At 45.0% G+C, this 18,661-nt stretch overlaps 1 protein-coding gene across 1 annotated transcript in view; it reads left to right on the top strand.

Annotated features, from left to right (window-relative positions):
- gmds (GDP-mannose 4,6-dehydratase) overlaps positions 1-18,178 on the top strand; it is a 158,035-nt gene extending 139,857 nt beyond the window's left edge. Inside the window, exons 10-11 of the mRNA XM_035647878.2 lie at positions 16,363-16,431; positions 17,557-18,178. Coding sequence (XP_035503771.1) covers positions 16,363-16,431; positions 17,557-17,619 — 132 coding nt within the window. The 3' untranslated portion in view covers positions 17,620-18,178. The remainder of the gene's footprint in view (positions 1-16,362; positions 16,432-17,556) is intronic.
- The last annotated feature ends 483 nt before the right edge of the window (positions 18,179-18,661 follow it).

The raw sequence follows: 18,661 nt of genomic DNA, 5'->3' as shown, positions 1-18,661 counted from the left end.
CGCGTTAAACATTTTCTCTCGTGACCTTTTCGTTCCTTTTCGCCCATTAACATTTCAAGAAAATATGAAAATGAGACGGAGCTTATCAACCAGAACACACACACACACACACACACACACACACACACACACACACACACACACACACACACACACACACACACACACACACACAGAGAAAAGCCAAGCGTCACTGTTATCAACGGTCCCAACAAAAGAAAATCATGCAAAACAGCCCCTGGGTCTGTTGCGTCATCGCTAACCTACAAGGATTTGAATAGTGTCCGGAGGGGGAGGAGGGGGATTGATTTATTTTTGTTGGATGCTCTTCCGTCTTCCCCCGAACTCTGCGAAATGTCCACGAGCCTCTGGAAATCCAGTTCTCTGTCATCGGTCGCCCTGTGAAAAGTCTGAAGTTGAGTTGAGGTCGGTTTACAAGTTCATTTCTCTTTTTGAAATGAGGTGGATCTTCCCACTAGTGCCACGTTTTCTTGTTATTTTCGAGATCGCAGCGGCGAGTCTCACGCTGCCGTCAGAGCCGACGACCCGCGTTGAGGAGAAGAAGAAGAAGAAGACGCTGTCTTAGTCTCGTTAAGTGGAACCCAGCTTTCTCCCCCGCAGCTTTTCTCTTAATGACTAATTAATGTGCAGGTACGTCATGTTGTCACTACCTCGGGTAGGAAACAACTCAATCAACTTTTACTAGTCCAAGCGGAGAGAGGTTGGGCTCTCGTGGGGCCGAAACTCGACTCGGCGGTGATTTATCGTTTAACTGAGCCGACTCATTAAAGTTAGCTGTGTAACCGATGCCATAAAAAAAAAAGCGCCTGGCCTGCAGCCAAACTCTGCGTTGTGTAACACCGTAGAGTTCAGCGTGCAAACTGCCGTACCTGACAAAAAAAATTAGACCACACCAAACAGAAACACGGAAAACAAAAACCAGAAACAGACGATCGCCGCACTTCTCGTCTGTGCAGCGGCGCTAGAAGGGAGAAAGAAGAAATAGAGATTGAGGAGTGTGTGTGAATGTGTGTGTGTGTGTGTGTGTGTGTGTCTGGCAGTCTGGTATTTCCTGAAGGAGTTTCCTCCTACCGTCAGAGCGGAACCACCCTGGGCCCCTCAGCAGTCCAACCCACAGTCTGACCCGGTACTGCTCCCGGAGAGATGCAGCAATTGCGTGGCAGCCGGCGCTGCACATACGAAAAAAGGTGCACAAACGTATAAAGAGAGCATTGATAAAACGACGCTGACAGACGGATGGAGTGGGTTATTATCGAGGCATGAGCGGCATCGGCTCTCGCCAAGACCAGACAATGTCTCCAGTTCTGCTCCGGGGCTACAGTCAGGCAGCCACCCGGCGCTCTGAGAGTCTCCTTGTTCCTGCGTTTGCCCGTATTGTTCACACACTGTGCCCGTTACTTGTGCTCGGGGGGGGGAGAGGTGCAACTTCTGCTCTCTTTATGGTGAATCGCTGGCCCCCGCAGTCGGCCTGTAGAGTCGGCGAGGGCTCCTCGGGCCGGGATTCCTGCGCTATTAACCAGGGCCCTGACGAGAGAAACCTGCCAGACGACGGGGAGGAGGAGGAGGAGGAGGAGGAAGGAGAGGGAGAGGGGAGCCTTGTTGACAGGGCGAGGGAGAGAAGGGTGAGTTATGTCAGGCTGCGTCTTTGCCCCCTGGTCCCAGCTGGGCTTGATTACCCAGAGTTCTCCACTGAGCGGCTTCGGGGGGGGGGACGTGGCTGCCGGACAGTCAGAGGCACAGAGCCTCCACGGGGGGGGTGAACTTGGACCTGAGCTCCCTCTGAATGCTACAGGACAGTTTTATAAATGAGGTTGGTGATCAACTCTCCAAAAGTAGTTCAGTTCTTTAACGTTCTCTATTCAGACTTTTTGAACATTAAATGTGAACGACATTTCCCCCATATACCCCTATAGCAATGTTCTAACTTGCTTTACTACGACTGGGCCAAATGGAAAAAATCTCCTCTCACAGAATATGTAATTATACATCACAATATTTATTATCCACTGTGTTAAGGATATCAGTCAGACAGCTCACTGGTAACATGCCATGGGAAAGCAACCTTGGTATTCTCCTGATGAAATATATCATATCAGGATTTACAGTAAATCATCAAATTGCCTAAAAACCTTACATCATTTTGTTTTTGATGACGACACATGGTTTAATTTGGATGCCGTAAAGCCAACGGACGGTTTTCAGCACTGAATGGAATCCTGCTGACACTGAAAGTGTGAAACTGTTTTTATGATTCACTTCTGCACTTTTTCATTTAATCATCAACTCGGTCCGAATAATTAAAAATGAATTTCTCTTAAGCTCAACAACGTCCTCGTACCTGCAGGACACAAAAGAAATGAGTGTTTGCTGAACCACCTCCGTTGTTGTTAAGGTTTAGTTATGTTTCTACTTAGGAAACCATTACGGTGCAGTTTATTTATTTTTTTCCATCTTTGTCATTGTCGGACGCGTCCTCGACCTCCTACAGGGAATTTCGTTGTAACGACACAGTCACTTTTGTCACGCTTTTGTTACTGAGAGAGAATAATAAGCACCGCCACAAACATGTTACATGTCACCTGTCAGGGAGATGTGAACAATATATTTCTTTGGATTTGGATAAGTGGCCATTGCTGTTGTTTTTCGAGTGAAAAGAGTCGTCAGAGAAACTATGAGACTTATTGCAGGGAGGCGAGAAAGTACTCAATACTTAGGAATCAGCCATTTTATCCTGACGAAGCTGTGTTTGATCACTAATGAATGAAAGTTAGGGAATAATGTCCGGTTGGATTTTCAAAGACCTTATTTTTAAAACTATGTCTTATCAGTTTGAGAAATCAAATGCCTTCGGCCTGAGATCACGCTCTGCACAAACACCTTGGTGGTGTCGTCTTTATCGTTCCTGCGTCTTTGTTGTCGGGGGAGCAGGAGGAGGAGGAGGAGGAGGAGGAGGAGGAGGAGGAGGAGGAGAGTTCAGCAGCCTGACTCGGAGTCGGTCCAGAGTCTGAGAATGGCAGGAAAGGCAGGCAGGAAGGAAAAGAAAAGGAGGACAGTGAGTGAAGGATGGAGGTGTAGTGCTGGCTCCGAGCGAGTCGCTGAGGTTTTTAGTGTGTGTGTGTGTGTGTGCGTGCGTGCGTGTGTGCGTGTGTGCGTGTGTGTGTGTGTGTGTGTGTGTGTGTGTGTGTGTGTGTGTGTGTGTGTGTGTGTGTGTGTGTGTGTGTGTGTGTGTGTGTGTGTGTGTGTGTGTGTGTGTGTGTGTGTGTGTGTGTGTGTGTGTGTGTGTTTTTTGCAGGGCCGGTGTTTCCTGCAGTGTAATCTGAGTCTCGGGTGGAATGTGTGAACCACATCCGACTCCACTCGAGCCCCCGACTCACTCAATATCCCACTGTAAACAGCCCGACTGGGTCTCTGGAACGGGACAGACAGAGTCACTGTTCCCCCACCACCACCCTGAAAAAATAATAACACAATACAGGAAATGCTTCAAAATAAAAGCACATGAGGAGGCGGGGACGGCAGAAGCCGGTCGAGGAAGGTGGAATCCAACATTCGACTGTGACTTTCGTTCTGTGCGTGCGTGTGTGCGCGCGTGCGTGTATGTGCAGTTTAGACTGAGAGGTTAATTGTGGTGTGACCTCTCTAATGTCTTTTCCCTGGCTTGTTATCTTGATTGGGTAATTAATTCTGGTGTTGCTCACTTGAGTCACCCAAGTATTCACACACTCTTGTCTCTGCTTCACACACACACTCATGTGTTTCTCACACACACACACACACACACACACACACACACACACGTTCAAACCCTTCTTAACTCAGGAGCTCCGACATTCCTCAGGCTGCTCTGTCGTTTTCCCCTTTCTCGCTCTCTCTCTATCCTCCCGTCTTCTCACTCTTGCTAAATTTCTTTCTTTCTCGTCGTTTGTTCTCCCTCCCGCCCCTCGTCTTCGCTGCTTTGCGGGACTGTAATGGTGGAAGACGTAAGCAGATCGTTTACTTGAGCAAAGGTAGCTGTGACAAAATGTGAAACTAAAATATTCCAAGTCCTCCATTAAAAACACAACTTGGTTTATACTTAATTAGCTCAGACCACTTGGACTCATCAAAGTAAGACTCGCGTTGACTCGACGCCATGGGCCTTGTACGGCCTGATGTCCGCCTCCCTAGAAGTGTAACTTTGCAACAACGCAAAATCGGTCTCCTTGGTAACGTGTCACACCCTCCTCTCCTAGGCTGCATCCAAGCAACTACGTTTTTCTTTTCAGAATAAAACGATCTCCATCCACACAAGCTTTTTAGCTCCCAATCAGTATTCATCACACGACCCATCCACGTACACTGAGCATGCGCGTAGCGGCGTAAACAGGAAGCTGGTTGTGTGCTCTGCAGTCGGTTGCTTGGTTACAGAAAATACTACGAACGACAAAACAACAATGGTGAAAAGTAGGACGAGGGATTTATTTTCTCAGAGCGATGACGAGGGGGAACTCGTTCTTAACCTAAGTGTTTGCACCGTTTTGCCTTCGCCAGTGGAGTCGTGACTGATGAGAACCAATCAGGAAGCGAATGTCTGTGACTGCGTCATCGTTTCCAAACAACTCGTTTCTTTTGCTCGTCCACACAACAAACACAACTATTTTGTCGCTCGAAAACTTTCTACCTTCTGCTTCCGTCAGTTGACTGGTCATTTCCATCATCTCCTCTGACGTCCTCTCCCTTTTCCGCGCTGCGGTAATTTCAGTTAAAGTTTTTTTGTATCTCTGATGGAGACATGATCCGAGAGACGATTCTCACAGAGATTTAATAATGCAGAGCGATGCTGAAACACAAGCGCAATAATGTACAGCACATACGGGCTCACGTCCATACGCGGAAATATAAACCAGGCTTGCGTTCGGTTAACCTTCTTGTCCGTGTCGTAAACAAGCTCGCGTGTTTCTCTCGTCCCGTCTGACCTCTTTCTTCTGTTGCCTTTTGTTTCTGACGTCCAAGTTTTCATTGGCGATGAAAGCAGAGCGGCAGAAATGAAAAAACAACACTTCACTTAATGTTTTGAACAAAAGGGTCGTTGCCGTCGTTACTGTGCATCTCAGCCAGCGAGGGGCTCGGTGAGTGAGAGCCTCGTCAGTCCAACGCACAGCGTTCCTCTCAGCTCCACCGCCGCTGAACCAGTAGCGATGCAGCAACACGTATAAGAACCCGGACTTGTATCCACAGGTCTGTCGCCTCTGGTGCTCTCCAGGATTATTTCACGTCATGCACCGACACACGAGCATCGCTCTGACGTAGTCTGTGGAGTCGGAGCCTGTGTGCTAACCAACAGCCGTTGGCAGATACACGCATTCTGCAGTGGTAAATGTTCAGTTCGACCGGCAGATGAATTTGGAAATACTAAAGGGGCAGTAACAGTTTTTCCTCGCCTCCTTCTGCCCTCTCCTTTCGAAGCGAGCGCTTCCTCTGAGCGGCAGACAGCTTTTGCTGTCGTCGTCGTCGTCGTCGTCCCCCCCGGCCTTATCACTCTATCACCAGGCAACAGACGGAGAAGGAGAGAGAGAGTGTCTCTCTCTCAGGTCCTGGCTCTCCCTGTTTGGGCACGATGAGAGCAGCAGATCATTGGGGCTGATAAGACGAGGAATGCCGCTCGGGAGAGGAAACACCGTTCTGGAGGAGATGCCTTCAGAAGACCGTTCCCCCCCTCACTTCTCTCCCCCCGTGTGACATCCAACACCCCCCCACCGACGTCGGCCTTTTCCTTTTCCTTTCCTTCTCTCCCTCCCTCCGCCGTCGAGGCAGGACAGAACGCAGAAGGGAGCAGGGATTGAAACCCATTGACCCAGGACCGATGGGCATGTCCGTTCAAGCCTCCCTCTCTCTCTCCTGCCTTCAATCTCTCTGTCGCTCTGTCTATATTCCTGCTCTTCTAACTTCCTATCTGTTCCCTAATGAGATGCTACGTTGATGACGGCGGAGCAATATCTCTGCGAAAAGTAAAATATAATGAGCCTTGGTTTTTTTTTTCCTTAAAACCATTTTGTTTTAGTTCAAATGGACCCAGAAGAAAACTTGAGATGTGTGTGGACGATCCAGAGGAAAGATGTTACCGCTAATTTTCATCATTGTTCACCACATTGTTTTTTAAAAAAAAAGTCCTGCAGACATATTTCAAAACTTGGCTGAAGAAAATCAAAACTTTCCTTTGGCTGCGTTACTGCGAGAGCAAAGTGAAGAAGAAGAAGAAGAAAGAAAAACGAGATTATTTTTGGTTGAGGTTTTGATTCATTACTGAGACGGAGAATTTTTTTTTTTTAAAGCACATCAAACCTAAATCTACGGTGAGATGGTTTAATATGTTAAGTACATGTTAGATCATTTTAATACTCTTGTGGGATTGTGAAAGAAGCTAAATGTTCTCTTAGAGTGACATCTGCGTTTTCAGATCATAAGTAATATTCAGGTGTTTGAACCCAGAAGACAGAAACTAACCAATCAGAGTCTGTTGTTATTATTACATCTACTTTTTTACATTTTTTTCTCTTGATAATCCTCATTTAACTTGAGCTTTGTTAGATAACTTTTGATATTTAACTAAACAGTAACTTAACTAGGTTAACTAATACTGCAAGTTTTGCCTTTAAAGTACTAAAACGCGTGTTCTCGAAGTTTAATTATTTATTTGACATTTATCTAAGTCAGTGACCCTTAAACCTTTTGGCTTGTGAACCTTTCAAATTGAGCAATATCGACTAAAGTCAGTAAAATGAACAATTTAAAGTAGAAGTTAGAATGTTAGGAGACAAAGAAAAGTCCCCGCACTCGTCTTGATATAGAGAATGAGCGATGGCTGACGAGAGTCGGCGAGCGAGCGAGGGAGGGAGGGAGGAGGTTGTACGATGATAACGTGTTCAGAGAGCAGCTGGGGGGAAAGAGCGAGAGACTAACAAATAGTGTGACGGCAGATTGTTGTGTGTGAAACCACGTCGCCTCACCCAGACACAGCGCCTGAGGTCGATCATCATCGTGTGTGTGTGTGTGTGTGTGTGTGTGTGTGTGTGTGTGTGTGTGTGTGTGTGTGTGTGTGTGTGTGTGTGTGTGTGTGTGTGTGTGTGTGTGTGTGTGTGTGTGTGTGTGTGTGTGTGTGTGTGTGTGTGTGTGTGTGTGTGTGTCACATCTACGTCACCTTTACTGAAACTATATTTGTATTTTGACCCTCATCTGCACGTTGGGGAGAAAAAAATCACAGATGATCACTTTGCCCCTTTTTGCGACGCCTTACCTACTTTTTTATTTTATTTTTCAAAAGTCATATATATAAATATAAATATATATATATATATATATATATATATATATATATATATATATTTATATATATATATATATATATATATATATATATTTATTTAGAGAATAAGAAGCCGATCAACCGTCATCATCATCTTACCCGTCGGGCCCCTCAGAGCTTTACTGAGATTACACAACAATTAAGATAAGACTGGATGACTTGTTTCTCTCACTCTCACTCTCACTCTCTCTCCCTCTCCCTCTCTCTTCCTCACTCCCTCTCTCTCTTTGTAGTATGATTGTGAAGAATGTTGTTTAAAGAAGGGAAATTATATTCGCCTTTGATGTCTCCTGAAATGCGATTCACCCAGAAGCTCACGGACTCAGCGCACGCAGGCGCACACACACACACACACACACACACACACACACACACACACACACACACACACAGAGTATTGCACAATGTTCTGCTTCATTCAAAGGTATGATACAAAAGCGCAAACAGACTAAACACACATTTCACTTTTCACTGGAAGTGACTCGAAGGCTCAGTTTCACTTCTAACCTCAGTGGAAGTGAATATTCACCTGAGCCCCCAAACCCCCCCATCACACACTCTCTCCCTCCATCTCTCCCTCTCTCTCAGTCTGCAGCTTTCTGCTGACTCCAGGAATTATGATCTGTTTCCCGTCCGCAGGAATAATAGAATACAGGGGGAGGGGGGGGGGGAGCTGGTCGGCAACTGCTCCGTGGAACAGTAGTGAAGAGTCCAGCTCCTCTGTGGTTACGCTGTGTGTGTGTGTGTGTGTGTGTGTGTGTGTGTGTGTGTGTGCGCAAATGCATTTATATCCAGATGTGCGATACTTTCCTCCTCATTTCCATAAACTTCACACATTAAAAGATTAGTGGACACACACACACACACACACACACACACACACACACACACACACACACACACAGAGAGAGAGAGACGAACGTAATTTTGATTATCGCGGCCCCGTTAGAAACAACGTTATCTGGACAGTTGACGCCTGGCGTGTCGATCTGTTGCCAGAGCCTCTGGGCACTTCACACTGTCGGCGGTCGGGTCCAGCAGCTCGAGTGTGTTTGGAGTGTGCGTGGAGTGCGTCCTCAGCCGCGTAAATATTTATCCCCCGCCAGGAATTTTAATGAGCACTGATGGAGGGCAATCAACACCGCCGAGGAGAGAGAGGGGGAGGGAGGAAGAGAGAGAAGGAGACAGAGATGAAGTGACGTTTTAAATATCACAAATAACTTTTACTGTTTTCCTGTGGAGATTCACTTTCCTGCTTTTCTGCTTATTGTTTCCTGTTGTTCCCAAAGTGAGTGAGTGTGTGTGTGTGTGTGTGTGTGTGTGTGTGTGTGTGTGTGTGTGTGTGTGTGTGTGTGTGTGTGTGTGTGTGTGTGTGTGTGTGTGTGTGTGTGTGTGTGTGTGTGTGTGTGTGTGTGTGTGTGTGTGTGTGTGTGTACACACACATATACTCATCAGGGTGACAGGGCCACCCTTTAGAGGTCACTTAACACATTGTGCGCTGGCCGAGCTTCATGGGGAGTCGGGGAAGGAAACCCGAGCTATAACTCACACAGCACTCCCTCCCTCTCTCTCTCTCCCCCCTCTCTTTCTCTCACACACACTGCGTCTGAACTTTGACCTCTGGCTGGAAAAGGCAAATAACTGTCTTGGATTCCTACCGCGGCTCACGATTCGTTGACATTTACTTAAGTGATGTTTTATTGACTCGATGAACCAATAAAAGCTCTTGATTTGTGTCACACAGGGACACAAACGGTTGACCTCTGACCTCCTCATCTGTTCGAATGTTCCCATGTTTCTTCACTTGTTTGAACCGTTAAATCGTTTGTGGCGTCAACGAAACGGATGCAAAACATGGCGCAAATTTGTTTTTGCCCCTAAAAGATATTTTCTTAAAATGTTCACATCTTCTCACGTCGTTCATATCGAACTGTGAATCTCCGTCATCGTCGAGCTGCACGTGAACAAGCTGCCAAAACTGAAATATGATTCAATTTCACAGTAAATCACCGTAACAGCTCCTCCTATATACATTTACTCCAGTTAACCACTTCTCTCTTTCTCTTTCTCCGTCACCTGCGATTCTACTTTTCAATTTTTTGTTCATTTTAATAAAAATCTATTTGTGTAACCAAAAATATACGAGAAGAAAAACAAGAGATAAATGTCTGAACCAAAAAATGTCTGCAAGAAAAAGACCAGACACGAGTTTGAGAGACACTGTTCTATTATCCTTCTCATATATGCATCCAGTCTATAAAAAAAGCTTTACTGCCACATAGTCATATTTAATAAAGTTGAAATAATTCAGGATATTTTAAGGAAACAGACGCAGGTCTCTGATTTCAGCCTCCAGCTGAAACTGTGAGGCTTTTGTGCTTTTGTACAGGAAGTGATAAGTCGAGGGCGACGCCGGCCGAGGTGCGTCAGAAATTGACCAGTGACAGATCTGTGAGGAGCGATGAAGCGCTCGCCTTTATTTTTCCTTCTTTTCTTTTTCTTTTGTATGGCTGGTGTTTTCCCACCTGCGCGCGCACACACACACACACACACCTGGTCACCTTGGAAGTTTGTGGGGGGCAAACAGGCACACTTCGTCTTCTTCTTCTTCTTCTTCTTCTCTACCTATATTTCTTTAATTTTTCTTTTACTCAACATTAAAATCTCTTGAACTAGTAACTCTCTCTAACGCTTAAACTAAATATATTGTTTTGTTGTAGGGATACCAGATACCAGAGAGCAACATTGCCTCCTCCAGACAGTTGGGCAATGTCAGCAGTTTATTGAATAAAAACACGCAGACTGTACAAAAACAAAAAAGCTGCCATCGACGATCGTAATATTTCATGCTACCAAGCTATACAGCGCATGAACTTAGTGACTCAAGTACTCATATTGGTACTCGGTATTGGCAAGTAGCTAAATGTAAGTACTTGTACTTGGTCTGAAAAATAGTGGCACCGGTGAATCCCTATTTTGTCGTGTTAGAGAGTGTTCACACGTTCACGTCTCTCTCCCGCTACTGTTCGTTACTGTAACAGTAATCAACCTCCATCTTAAGTCCTTGAATGTGGATCTGAAAGTCCTTGAAAAGCCCTTGAGTCCGAGGTTGAAGACGGTGGGAACCCTGATGTTCTTGCTGACAGACCACAGGAGCAGGACTTTTTTTGTCGTTTCTTCTCCTTTTCATCCCTTCTTCATGTCCCCGTCGCTCTCGTTATAGCAGCTCACCCCCCGGTGTATAAAAAGCCCCAGGAATCAGGGTGGAGCTCTCTCCCTCTCCGGCTGCGGGTCAAAGGTCCGAAACATCTGGGTTCTGCTCTGAACATCTGGGTCTGCCGGGGACACAGAGGGCTGTGGGCTCCAGACTCTCACGGCGCTCTCGGCCGCCCGGCTCTATCTGATCTTCCCTTTGAAGTCTTTGCCGGTCGCGGCCTCGTGTCCACTACTGTACAAATACCAGAGACGCTACTGGACCTCCAGAAAACCACATCACAGTCTCCCAGCATGCAACTCTTCAGAGAGACGAGGCTTGTTGTTTCTGCCTCTCGGAACGCTCGATACGTCTCCCGTCAGACTTTGGTTTCCCAGTAGAAAGAAAAGCAAATGAAATGTAGCTTCTTCTTCTACCTTCAGTGTGTGTGTATGCGCGTGTGTGTGTGCATGTGTGTGCATGTGTGTGCATGTGTGTGCGCGTGTGTGCGCGTGTGTGCGCGTGTGTGTGTGTGTGTGTGTGTGCGTGCGCGCGCATTTACACGCTGCAACATGTTAGTGTGTGTGTGTGTGTGTGTGTGTGTGTGTGTGTGTGTGTGTGTGTGTGTGTGTGTGTGTGTGTGTGTGTGTGTGTGTGTGTGTGTGTGTGTGTGTGTGTGTGTGTGTGTGTGTGTGTGTGTGTGTGTGTGTGTGTGTGTGTGCCCCTGTGTGTTCGGGGGTCAGCCCCCGGTGTGTGTGTGATTTATTGAAAGGCCTTTTCATTGATAGCAGAATTCCTTAGCGTTAAATGCCTCTGCTCTGAGCGCCTTTTCACTGCCCGTGTGCTTTATGGGCCGTGATCACACTCTGTCCGTCTCTCACTCGCACAGTTTTTTTTGAGGATTAGTTTGGGGTGGGTTTTTTTACGGCTTCTCGTCTTTATTAGAGCGTCGGGGGGAAAAAGGAGGAGAAGGGAGATATGGAAGGGGACGGAGGATTTGCCACGTACAGTACTCGGAGAGCAGCTCGTGAAAACCCTCTTTTAGTGCAAAGACTGTGTTGGTCAGGATTTGGAGCCAAGTGTCGTCTGCACCTTTATCCACTTAACAAGCAAAGATATCTCTCTCTTTATTATTTTTACAATATTCACAATGACAAAGTTCTCACATTTTTTCTGTCCAGTAACAAAAACAAAAGTCCTTAACAGTCGGATTTTGTCGCAGCCCTGAATTTAAACTACCTCATTCAGAATATCTATCATATATATGAAATTTGCTCAAACAGAATGATTAAAACAAAATGTCCAAGGATACGAACCAAAAAAATACTAAAAAACTAAAAACTTAAAAGTGAAATAATTCAAACACAAAATGGAAATTTAAAACCTTTGTGGAAAGTGACGACCTCTTCATATTTCTTCCAGTCGTCTAGAAGCGGCTCGTTTCTGAATATTCCTGAAAATGTATTTTAGAGCCACATCAACGACAAGTGTGTCCCGCAGCTGCCGTCGTATTTAATATTTTTATACGACAGAATAACTCACTGCTATAAAACTGCACTGAGCAATGATGACGTGTCATAATTGTTACAATGACAGCTGGAATCTTTTTCCATTCTCTGTTGTGCTGCAGCTCACGATTATTTTCATCATCAATTAATCTGTCGATTAGTTGTTTGGTTCATAAAATGGTGGAAAATGTCGATTGTGTTTCCCTAAATCCCAGGACAATGTTTTGTTTTGTCCACACACCAAAGATATTCAGTTCACTGTCACAGAGGAGCAAAGAAACCAGAAAATATTCACGTGTAAGAAGCTGAAATCAGAGAATTTAGACTTGAACCAAATAATTGATTATCACAATAGTTGCCGAGTGATTGAGTAATTGATTACTAATGTTGCTGCTCTAGTTTGATTGACTTGTTTGTGTCTCGACCGTCTCGTTTCACCCTGTAACGTGGTGTCAAATGTTCATATTTTTCATATCATATATGATGGACACATTTTGTCAGCGCTTTAGTTTTAGTTTTCTTCTCCACCACTTGTTATGATCAGCGCTGCATATTTTCAGAAATAGCCCGAGCGCCGCTTTTTTAAACAGGACGTTTCCCGAAACGTTCGCTACGGCTCCAAAATCGGATCCATATGAAGATTATATAGCTGCCCCCCCCCCATCTGTTAGTGGTTCACGTTGAATTATTCGCTACATGCTCTGTTTGGGGTGAGTTCACTCGGCCGCAGAACGCTCTCGTTAGCAGTTTGGAAGCAGCCTTTCTTTTTTTTTTCTTCCACCAGCGCCGCGGAGCTGCAGTGCAGACGGGATCTGTGAGGGTGAGATTGTCCGTCACCTGCTGAAATCCCGCTTGAGGAAGAACAGGCGCCGGATTAACTTTCCCCCCGGACGCTGAACCGTGCGGTTTCTCTGTGCAAGGACGTCGACAGACTTAGCAAAGACGAGAGTCTGGTGTTTTCAGCAGATGTTCTCCTGCCAGGCTCGGATGGAGGTGGTCGGCATGACGACGACGATGATGATGATACAAGGCGCAGGCCTTCTAACTTCCCGTGAGCGCGAGGTGTCGTTGAAATAGTGTCACACTGGAGCCGATACCGAAGCTTCACTGGTTTTGGAATCACCACAGAGTGAGGATCGTCGTTCATGTGGTTAAACTTTGTTCCATATTAATCAACTTTGTCTTGGCAGAGGAACAGGGATTTTTATTCCTTTATTGATAAACTCTCAGCCAAATAGACCAGTTTATACTTTCCACTTTCCAACGTGGCCACGAGTAAAAGAATCCGTCATCTGCCCCGTGGTTCGACTAAAGAGATTAAAACCAACGTTCGTGCCTCACATGCGTGAACACGTCCACATCCCAGAAAACCAAAAGTCAGTCGTTCCCAAACGTGGACTTCATCTGAAAGCCACCCAGGCTTATTAAAAAGAATATTTGCTGACCATACCTGCGTGGTCACGAGGAGCGTCGACCGACAGTCGCACAGTCTCGGTTTGAGAACGGCATGTTTGTAGCTCCGAGGTTTAGCATTTTGGACGAGGGGGCGGGGCCTGGCTCAGCTCGCCTAAACACCTGCGACCTGTACCCAATTGGACAGTACCAGCTGTCAATCACACGGTATCCACGCCCCCTGATGCACACGATGCTTTATCGTCTATTTGACTCCAGATGAGAAAAATTGCTGGAACTTTAGAGATTGAACCATAAACTCCTCAGGAAAAATGTTTACTTACATTATAAATCCAGTGAGAAGTAGAGTCGCCATCTGCTGGTCATGCGCGAGAACACCGTGTTTTTTTTCCAGACGAGGCGATTACGTCCATTTTTTATAAACAGTCTGTGGTTAATACGTTAGAAGACGAGGTCGCGGTGGATCTTGTACAAGCGTCGACAGATTTGATCGGTCATGTTCCATTGTCTTTCTTCATTCATCCTTTACGTTCAAATTTGATTTACATATTCATGCAGACAGAATCCAAACAAAAGCTCCTTCAGGGTTCTTTTTTTTTTCTTCTCATTACTCTGCTGCTCGCCATATTTTTCCCATTTTTTTTCCTCCCGTTTCGTCCGACAGACTCGTATCAGGTACGACACACACACACACACACGAACACACACACACACACACACACACACACACACACACACACACACACACACACACACACACACACACTCTCTTGGCGTTTAGCCTCCAGTTAATAACGGACAAAATAATGGACGAAACCACGTCACAGCGTCTTATGTTTTTTTTTATGTCTGCTCCAAACAATTGCGCTCCATTATGAAACCTTGATGAATATAATTATAAAGCCAGAGTGGAGTATTTGATTTAATTGTGGGCTAAGTCAGTCACCCCTGTGATAATTACACTGAGTCAGATAATAAATTATGCCTCATTCTGCTGCAGGTAATTAGTGTGAAAATGGTTCCAGTTATGGCTTCGGAGCCAAACGTGAATTATGAGTAATGTTTACGGAGCTGCTCACGTGAGAGCGAGCTCGTTTGAGCTGCAGGAGCTTTTCATCTGTCGCTCTCCACGTGAAGTTCTGCTCACCCAGATATGAACTATAGGTTTTCACTCTTCACAAAATCACAAATCAAAGAGTCACTCACTAGATCACAAACCACTGCAAAGGCCCCAAACTTTATTTACACTTCAATCAAGTTTCACCGAATCTCTCACACTCATCGACTCTTAATATGTCCGGGTTGTTGTCATGATCCATAAAATTATTCCCTGAAATATATATGGGGAAAAACGTTCCAGCTCACAATGTTATAGAAGGAGATACTAAAAAGTTTTCCTGGATCCGCCCCTTTGTTTTCGGATCAGCAGGGTTCTTTCTGGGCCCATGTTGCATCCTTCCGCCAACATTCGTGGAAATCGTACAGTAGCTTTGTTGCTTCATCCTGCAGACGAACAAACGAACACGCACAAACAGACGGGGGCAAACAAAAACCTCATTTGCAGATGTCACAATCACAAGTTTAAAAATATATGCCGCAGATAATTCTTTAACAAATAACACTAATATATATATTCTTTCTAAATCTAAACTGATGCACAAGGTGATGTGTGTAATCCAGTGCAGGAAGGATTAATGAGCATAAACACATTAACGACCGCAGTGGAATATATATATATATCTCCCCGACATTAACGGTGTCAAAAATCTTAGATTTTAATATTATGAATATGCTCCGTGGGTTTTCCAAAGTGAGATGTTCAACGTTTCACACATCTGGATTTAATCTTCAGTTTTTCCCACATATTTACTTTATAGACGTCCACATACTTCTGTCCACGTCGTGTGGATCTCGTCTCAGCGTGTTGCAGCGCTCCACTGAAAGAAAGAGAGAGAGACATAAATAAAAGATGAAGTCTGTGTGTTTACCCTCCGTAGAAGGATTTCCTTTCATTCTGGAATTAGCTCCGGGATTAAGGAACAGTCTCTGTTAATTGAGGGAAAGAAAAGAAAGAAGAAGAGATTCTTCACTATCGTGTTTCACCACAGTGTTTTATTAGACCTCTGGAGGCCAACACACGTGTTTCTGACACAAACTGAGGTGGAGAGAGAAAAAACACAGGGATGGAAATAGAATAGAGAGAGAGAGGGAGCGAGAGAGAGAGAGGGAGAGAGGGAGCAAGAGAGAGAACTTTTCAAAAACACTGAGGACGAATAAGGAACGAGTTTCTGTTTCTTCGTCTTCTCTGGCTCTTTGGTGGTCTGAGCCGGGGTCTCGCTGGATCTTGAACCCGGTGCAAAACACAACAGGGGGGGAAAATGAGTAAAGGGAGGGGGGTGGAGTTGGGGGGGGGGGGGGGGGGGTTACACCACCAGAGTCCCACAATTCATCATACTCTGGCAGCGACGGGGGCCGTCTGGACAGATCGGTGGTGGTGGGGAGTCGAGAGCGGGGGATTGATGGCCAGTGAGACTCTGTGACCTCCCTCCTCCCCCGAGAGGGGAGATACGGTGTGTGTGTGTGTGTGTGTGTGTGTGTGTGTGTGTGTGTGTGTGTGTGTGTGTGTGTGTGTGTGTGTGTGTGTGTGTGTGTGTGTGTGTGTGTGTGTGTGTGTGTGTGTGTGTGTGTGTGTCCGTCCTCCCCCCTGCTGAAGACATCACGTCGGCACATTGAGTTGAATCCATAATATCAGTGCAACAAATCAGCCGTCTGCAGGATCCACCTCGTCGCAGCCACAGATCGGACGTGACAGATGATTTGTTTTTCTCTCTCTCTCATTCTTCTCCTCTCCCTCCCTCTCTCCTCCCTCTCTCTCTGACATGCAGGAATATCTCCAAGGCGACAGCAGCAAAGCGTACAAGGAGCTGGGCTGGAAGCCGAAGGTGACCTTCAAGGTGCGTGCCGTGTCTCTCTGCTCACCTGCTGCTTCGTGCTGCAGTTCGGTTTGATTCCGGCGTCGTGATTTTTTTGAACGATGAAATATGTGACGTATAGACAGAAAACATGAAAACACATGGAGCTGGAGGGACGAGGGAAGTCGGCCAGTGAAATGTTAATATGGGACAGGGATTTATGGATCGATATTTTTTATTAAGTTCAACGTCAGAAGTCGGGAAAAACATGCATTTAATTCATAGGCTAATGTGATTCATACCAAAGGCAACGGAAAAACCAACAGATTAGAAATGAGCGAAGTAATGAATATTAAATGATAATAATCTGTATTCCAGCCTGTGTTTTATTGACAGGAATATGAAACTGTCTCTGTCGTTTAATGAGAGACGAGCAGTTAAAGCTCCACAGTAGATTTGAATAAATCAAATAAAAAAACTGAATTATTTTTCCAATATATGTCACAATATGATGAATATATAAAAATCAAATGTTAAAAAATATCAGAACCATAATCACCTCCTTTTTGTATTTACGCACAGTTTATTGACAATAATTCATTTTGATGTCAAAACAATAATATTATATAATGATGTCGTCGTCACTTCAGGCTGAAGTCTTTCCACACAACACACGAGTTTATGACCCAGATATTAAAAAATATCTTATCCAGACATTAAAAAATATCTCTAATTTATGTTCATTTCGGAGCCAAAGCTCATTTCAACGTTAGATGTAGATATGAGAGCATTAGAACAAATATTGATTAATAAAATCAGGAATTCTGCGATATAAAAAAAATTCTAAGAGTTCACGAGTTCAGGAGTCGAACTCTTTGGAAATTCGCAGCTACGAGCACATTTTAATCTTTAGAAAATATGAATTTTGATCTTTTACTGAGAGTCCAATAATGATAATAATTAATTAATATCCCACCATAATACAGTATTAATTTAATACTCGGATCCAGCTGTGTTAACAGCGGCTGGTTCCTCGTTCATCTCCACAGTGAAAACAGAATTTTAACACCAGTGTTTCCTGATCGAGAGGTTTTATTTTGACGTATAGATTTTTGTAATTTTTTTCATCTTCATAACTGACTTATGGCCTCGTGTGTCCCGGTGCAGGAGCTGGTGAAGGAGATGATGGAGGCCGACATGGTGCTGATGAAGACGAACCCGACCAACTGAGGATGAAGCCGTCGTTCGCTCCGTCCGCCCATGACATATATTTCTCACTCCAGTGTCCCGCCGCCGCCGCCGCCGCCGACTCCCACAACGGCGGGAACACGTTTCATGTTGTCTTGTTTTTTTATCTTTTCTAACTTTTCCAAATGAAATCATTCACCTTATTTTTTATTTTTTATTATTGTGAAGCGGGTTATAGATTGAACCAGTCATTTGCCTTCTGTCCTTTTAATTCCCCCCCCCCCCCCCTTATACGTTGTTATTGATTTATAGTTTTTACTGTATCTCACAGCGACGATGCCTTAATACACATTTACATTCCACCACTGATCATGTGATCATCTATATGTGGGGGGAGGGTTAAGGGTTTATTTATATATGTCTCTTTTGAGTTCTTTTGATTTTTTGATGATCTTCTTTTTAAGAGGTTGAACCATAAGGAAATATTATATCTTTAAATCATTCTGATGAATCTATGGGGTTTTACTTTGTATTATTATTAATTTTGATCTGACGAGTGAAACATTCGGTGCAATAAAGAGCTTTACGCAAGTTGTCATGACGTCGCTGGTTTGTTTTTTGTGATGAAGACGAGCGAGTGATGATGATAATGATGATGATGATGGAATCATGAGTTGAGGTGATGGTTTGTGTTTGTTTTTATTTCTTTGTTTGTTTGTTGTCCCCTCAGGGCCGACGGACGCTGCAAGCAAACCTTCCTTCAGGTAAGTGTGTGTGTGTGTGTGTGTGTGTGTGTGTGTGTGTGTGTGTGTGTGTGTGTGTGTGTGTGTGTGTGTGTGTGTGTGTGTGTGTGTGTGTGTGTGTGTGTGTGTGTGTGTGTGTGTGTGTGTGTGTGTGTGTGTGTGTTTCCAGGTTGTGTTTTTTTTATTTTTATTTTTTTTTCCTGGGGAGCAACACTGCTTCTTTTATTCCACAGGAAGTGCGTTTTTTTTTTTTCTCTCCGGGGCACCCGATGACTCCCACAGCCGCGCTCTCACACACTCCTCGTGTGTCCCGCTCTCTGTGGCTCCGTTGAAAGTGCGAG

This window comes from Scophthalmus maximus, chromosome 13 (genome assembly GCF_022379125.1).
Source record: "Scophthalmus maximus strain ysfricsl-2021 chromosome 13, ASM2237912v1, whole genome shotgun sequence".
NCBI lineage: Eukaryota > Metazoa > Chordata > Actinopteri > Pleuronectiformes > Scophthalmidae > Scophthalmus > Scophthalmus maximus.
Note: the sequence above shows the minus strand (reverse complement) of the source record. Positions and strands in the feature narration are given on the sequence as shown.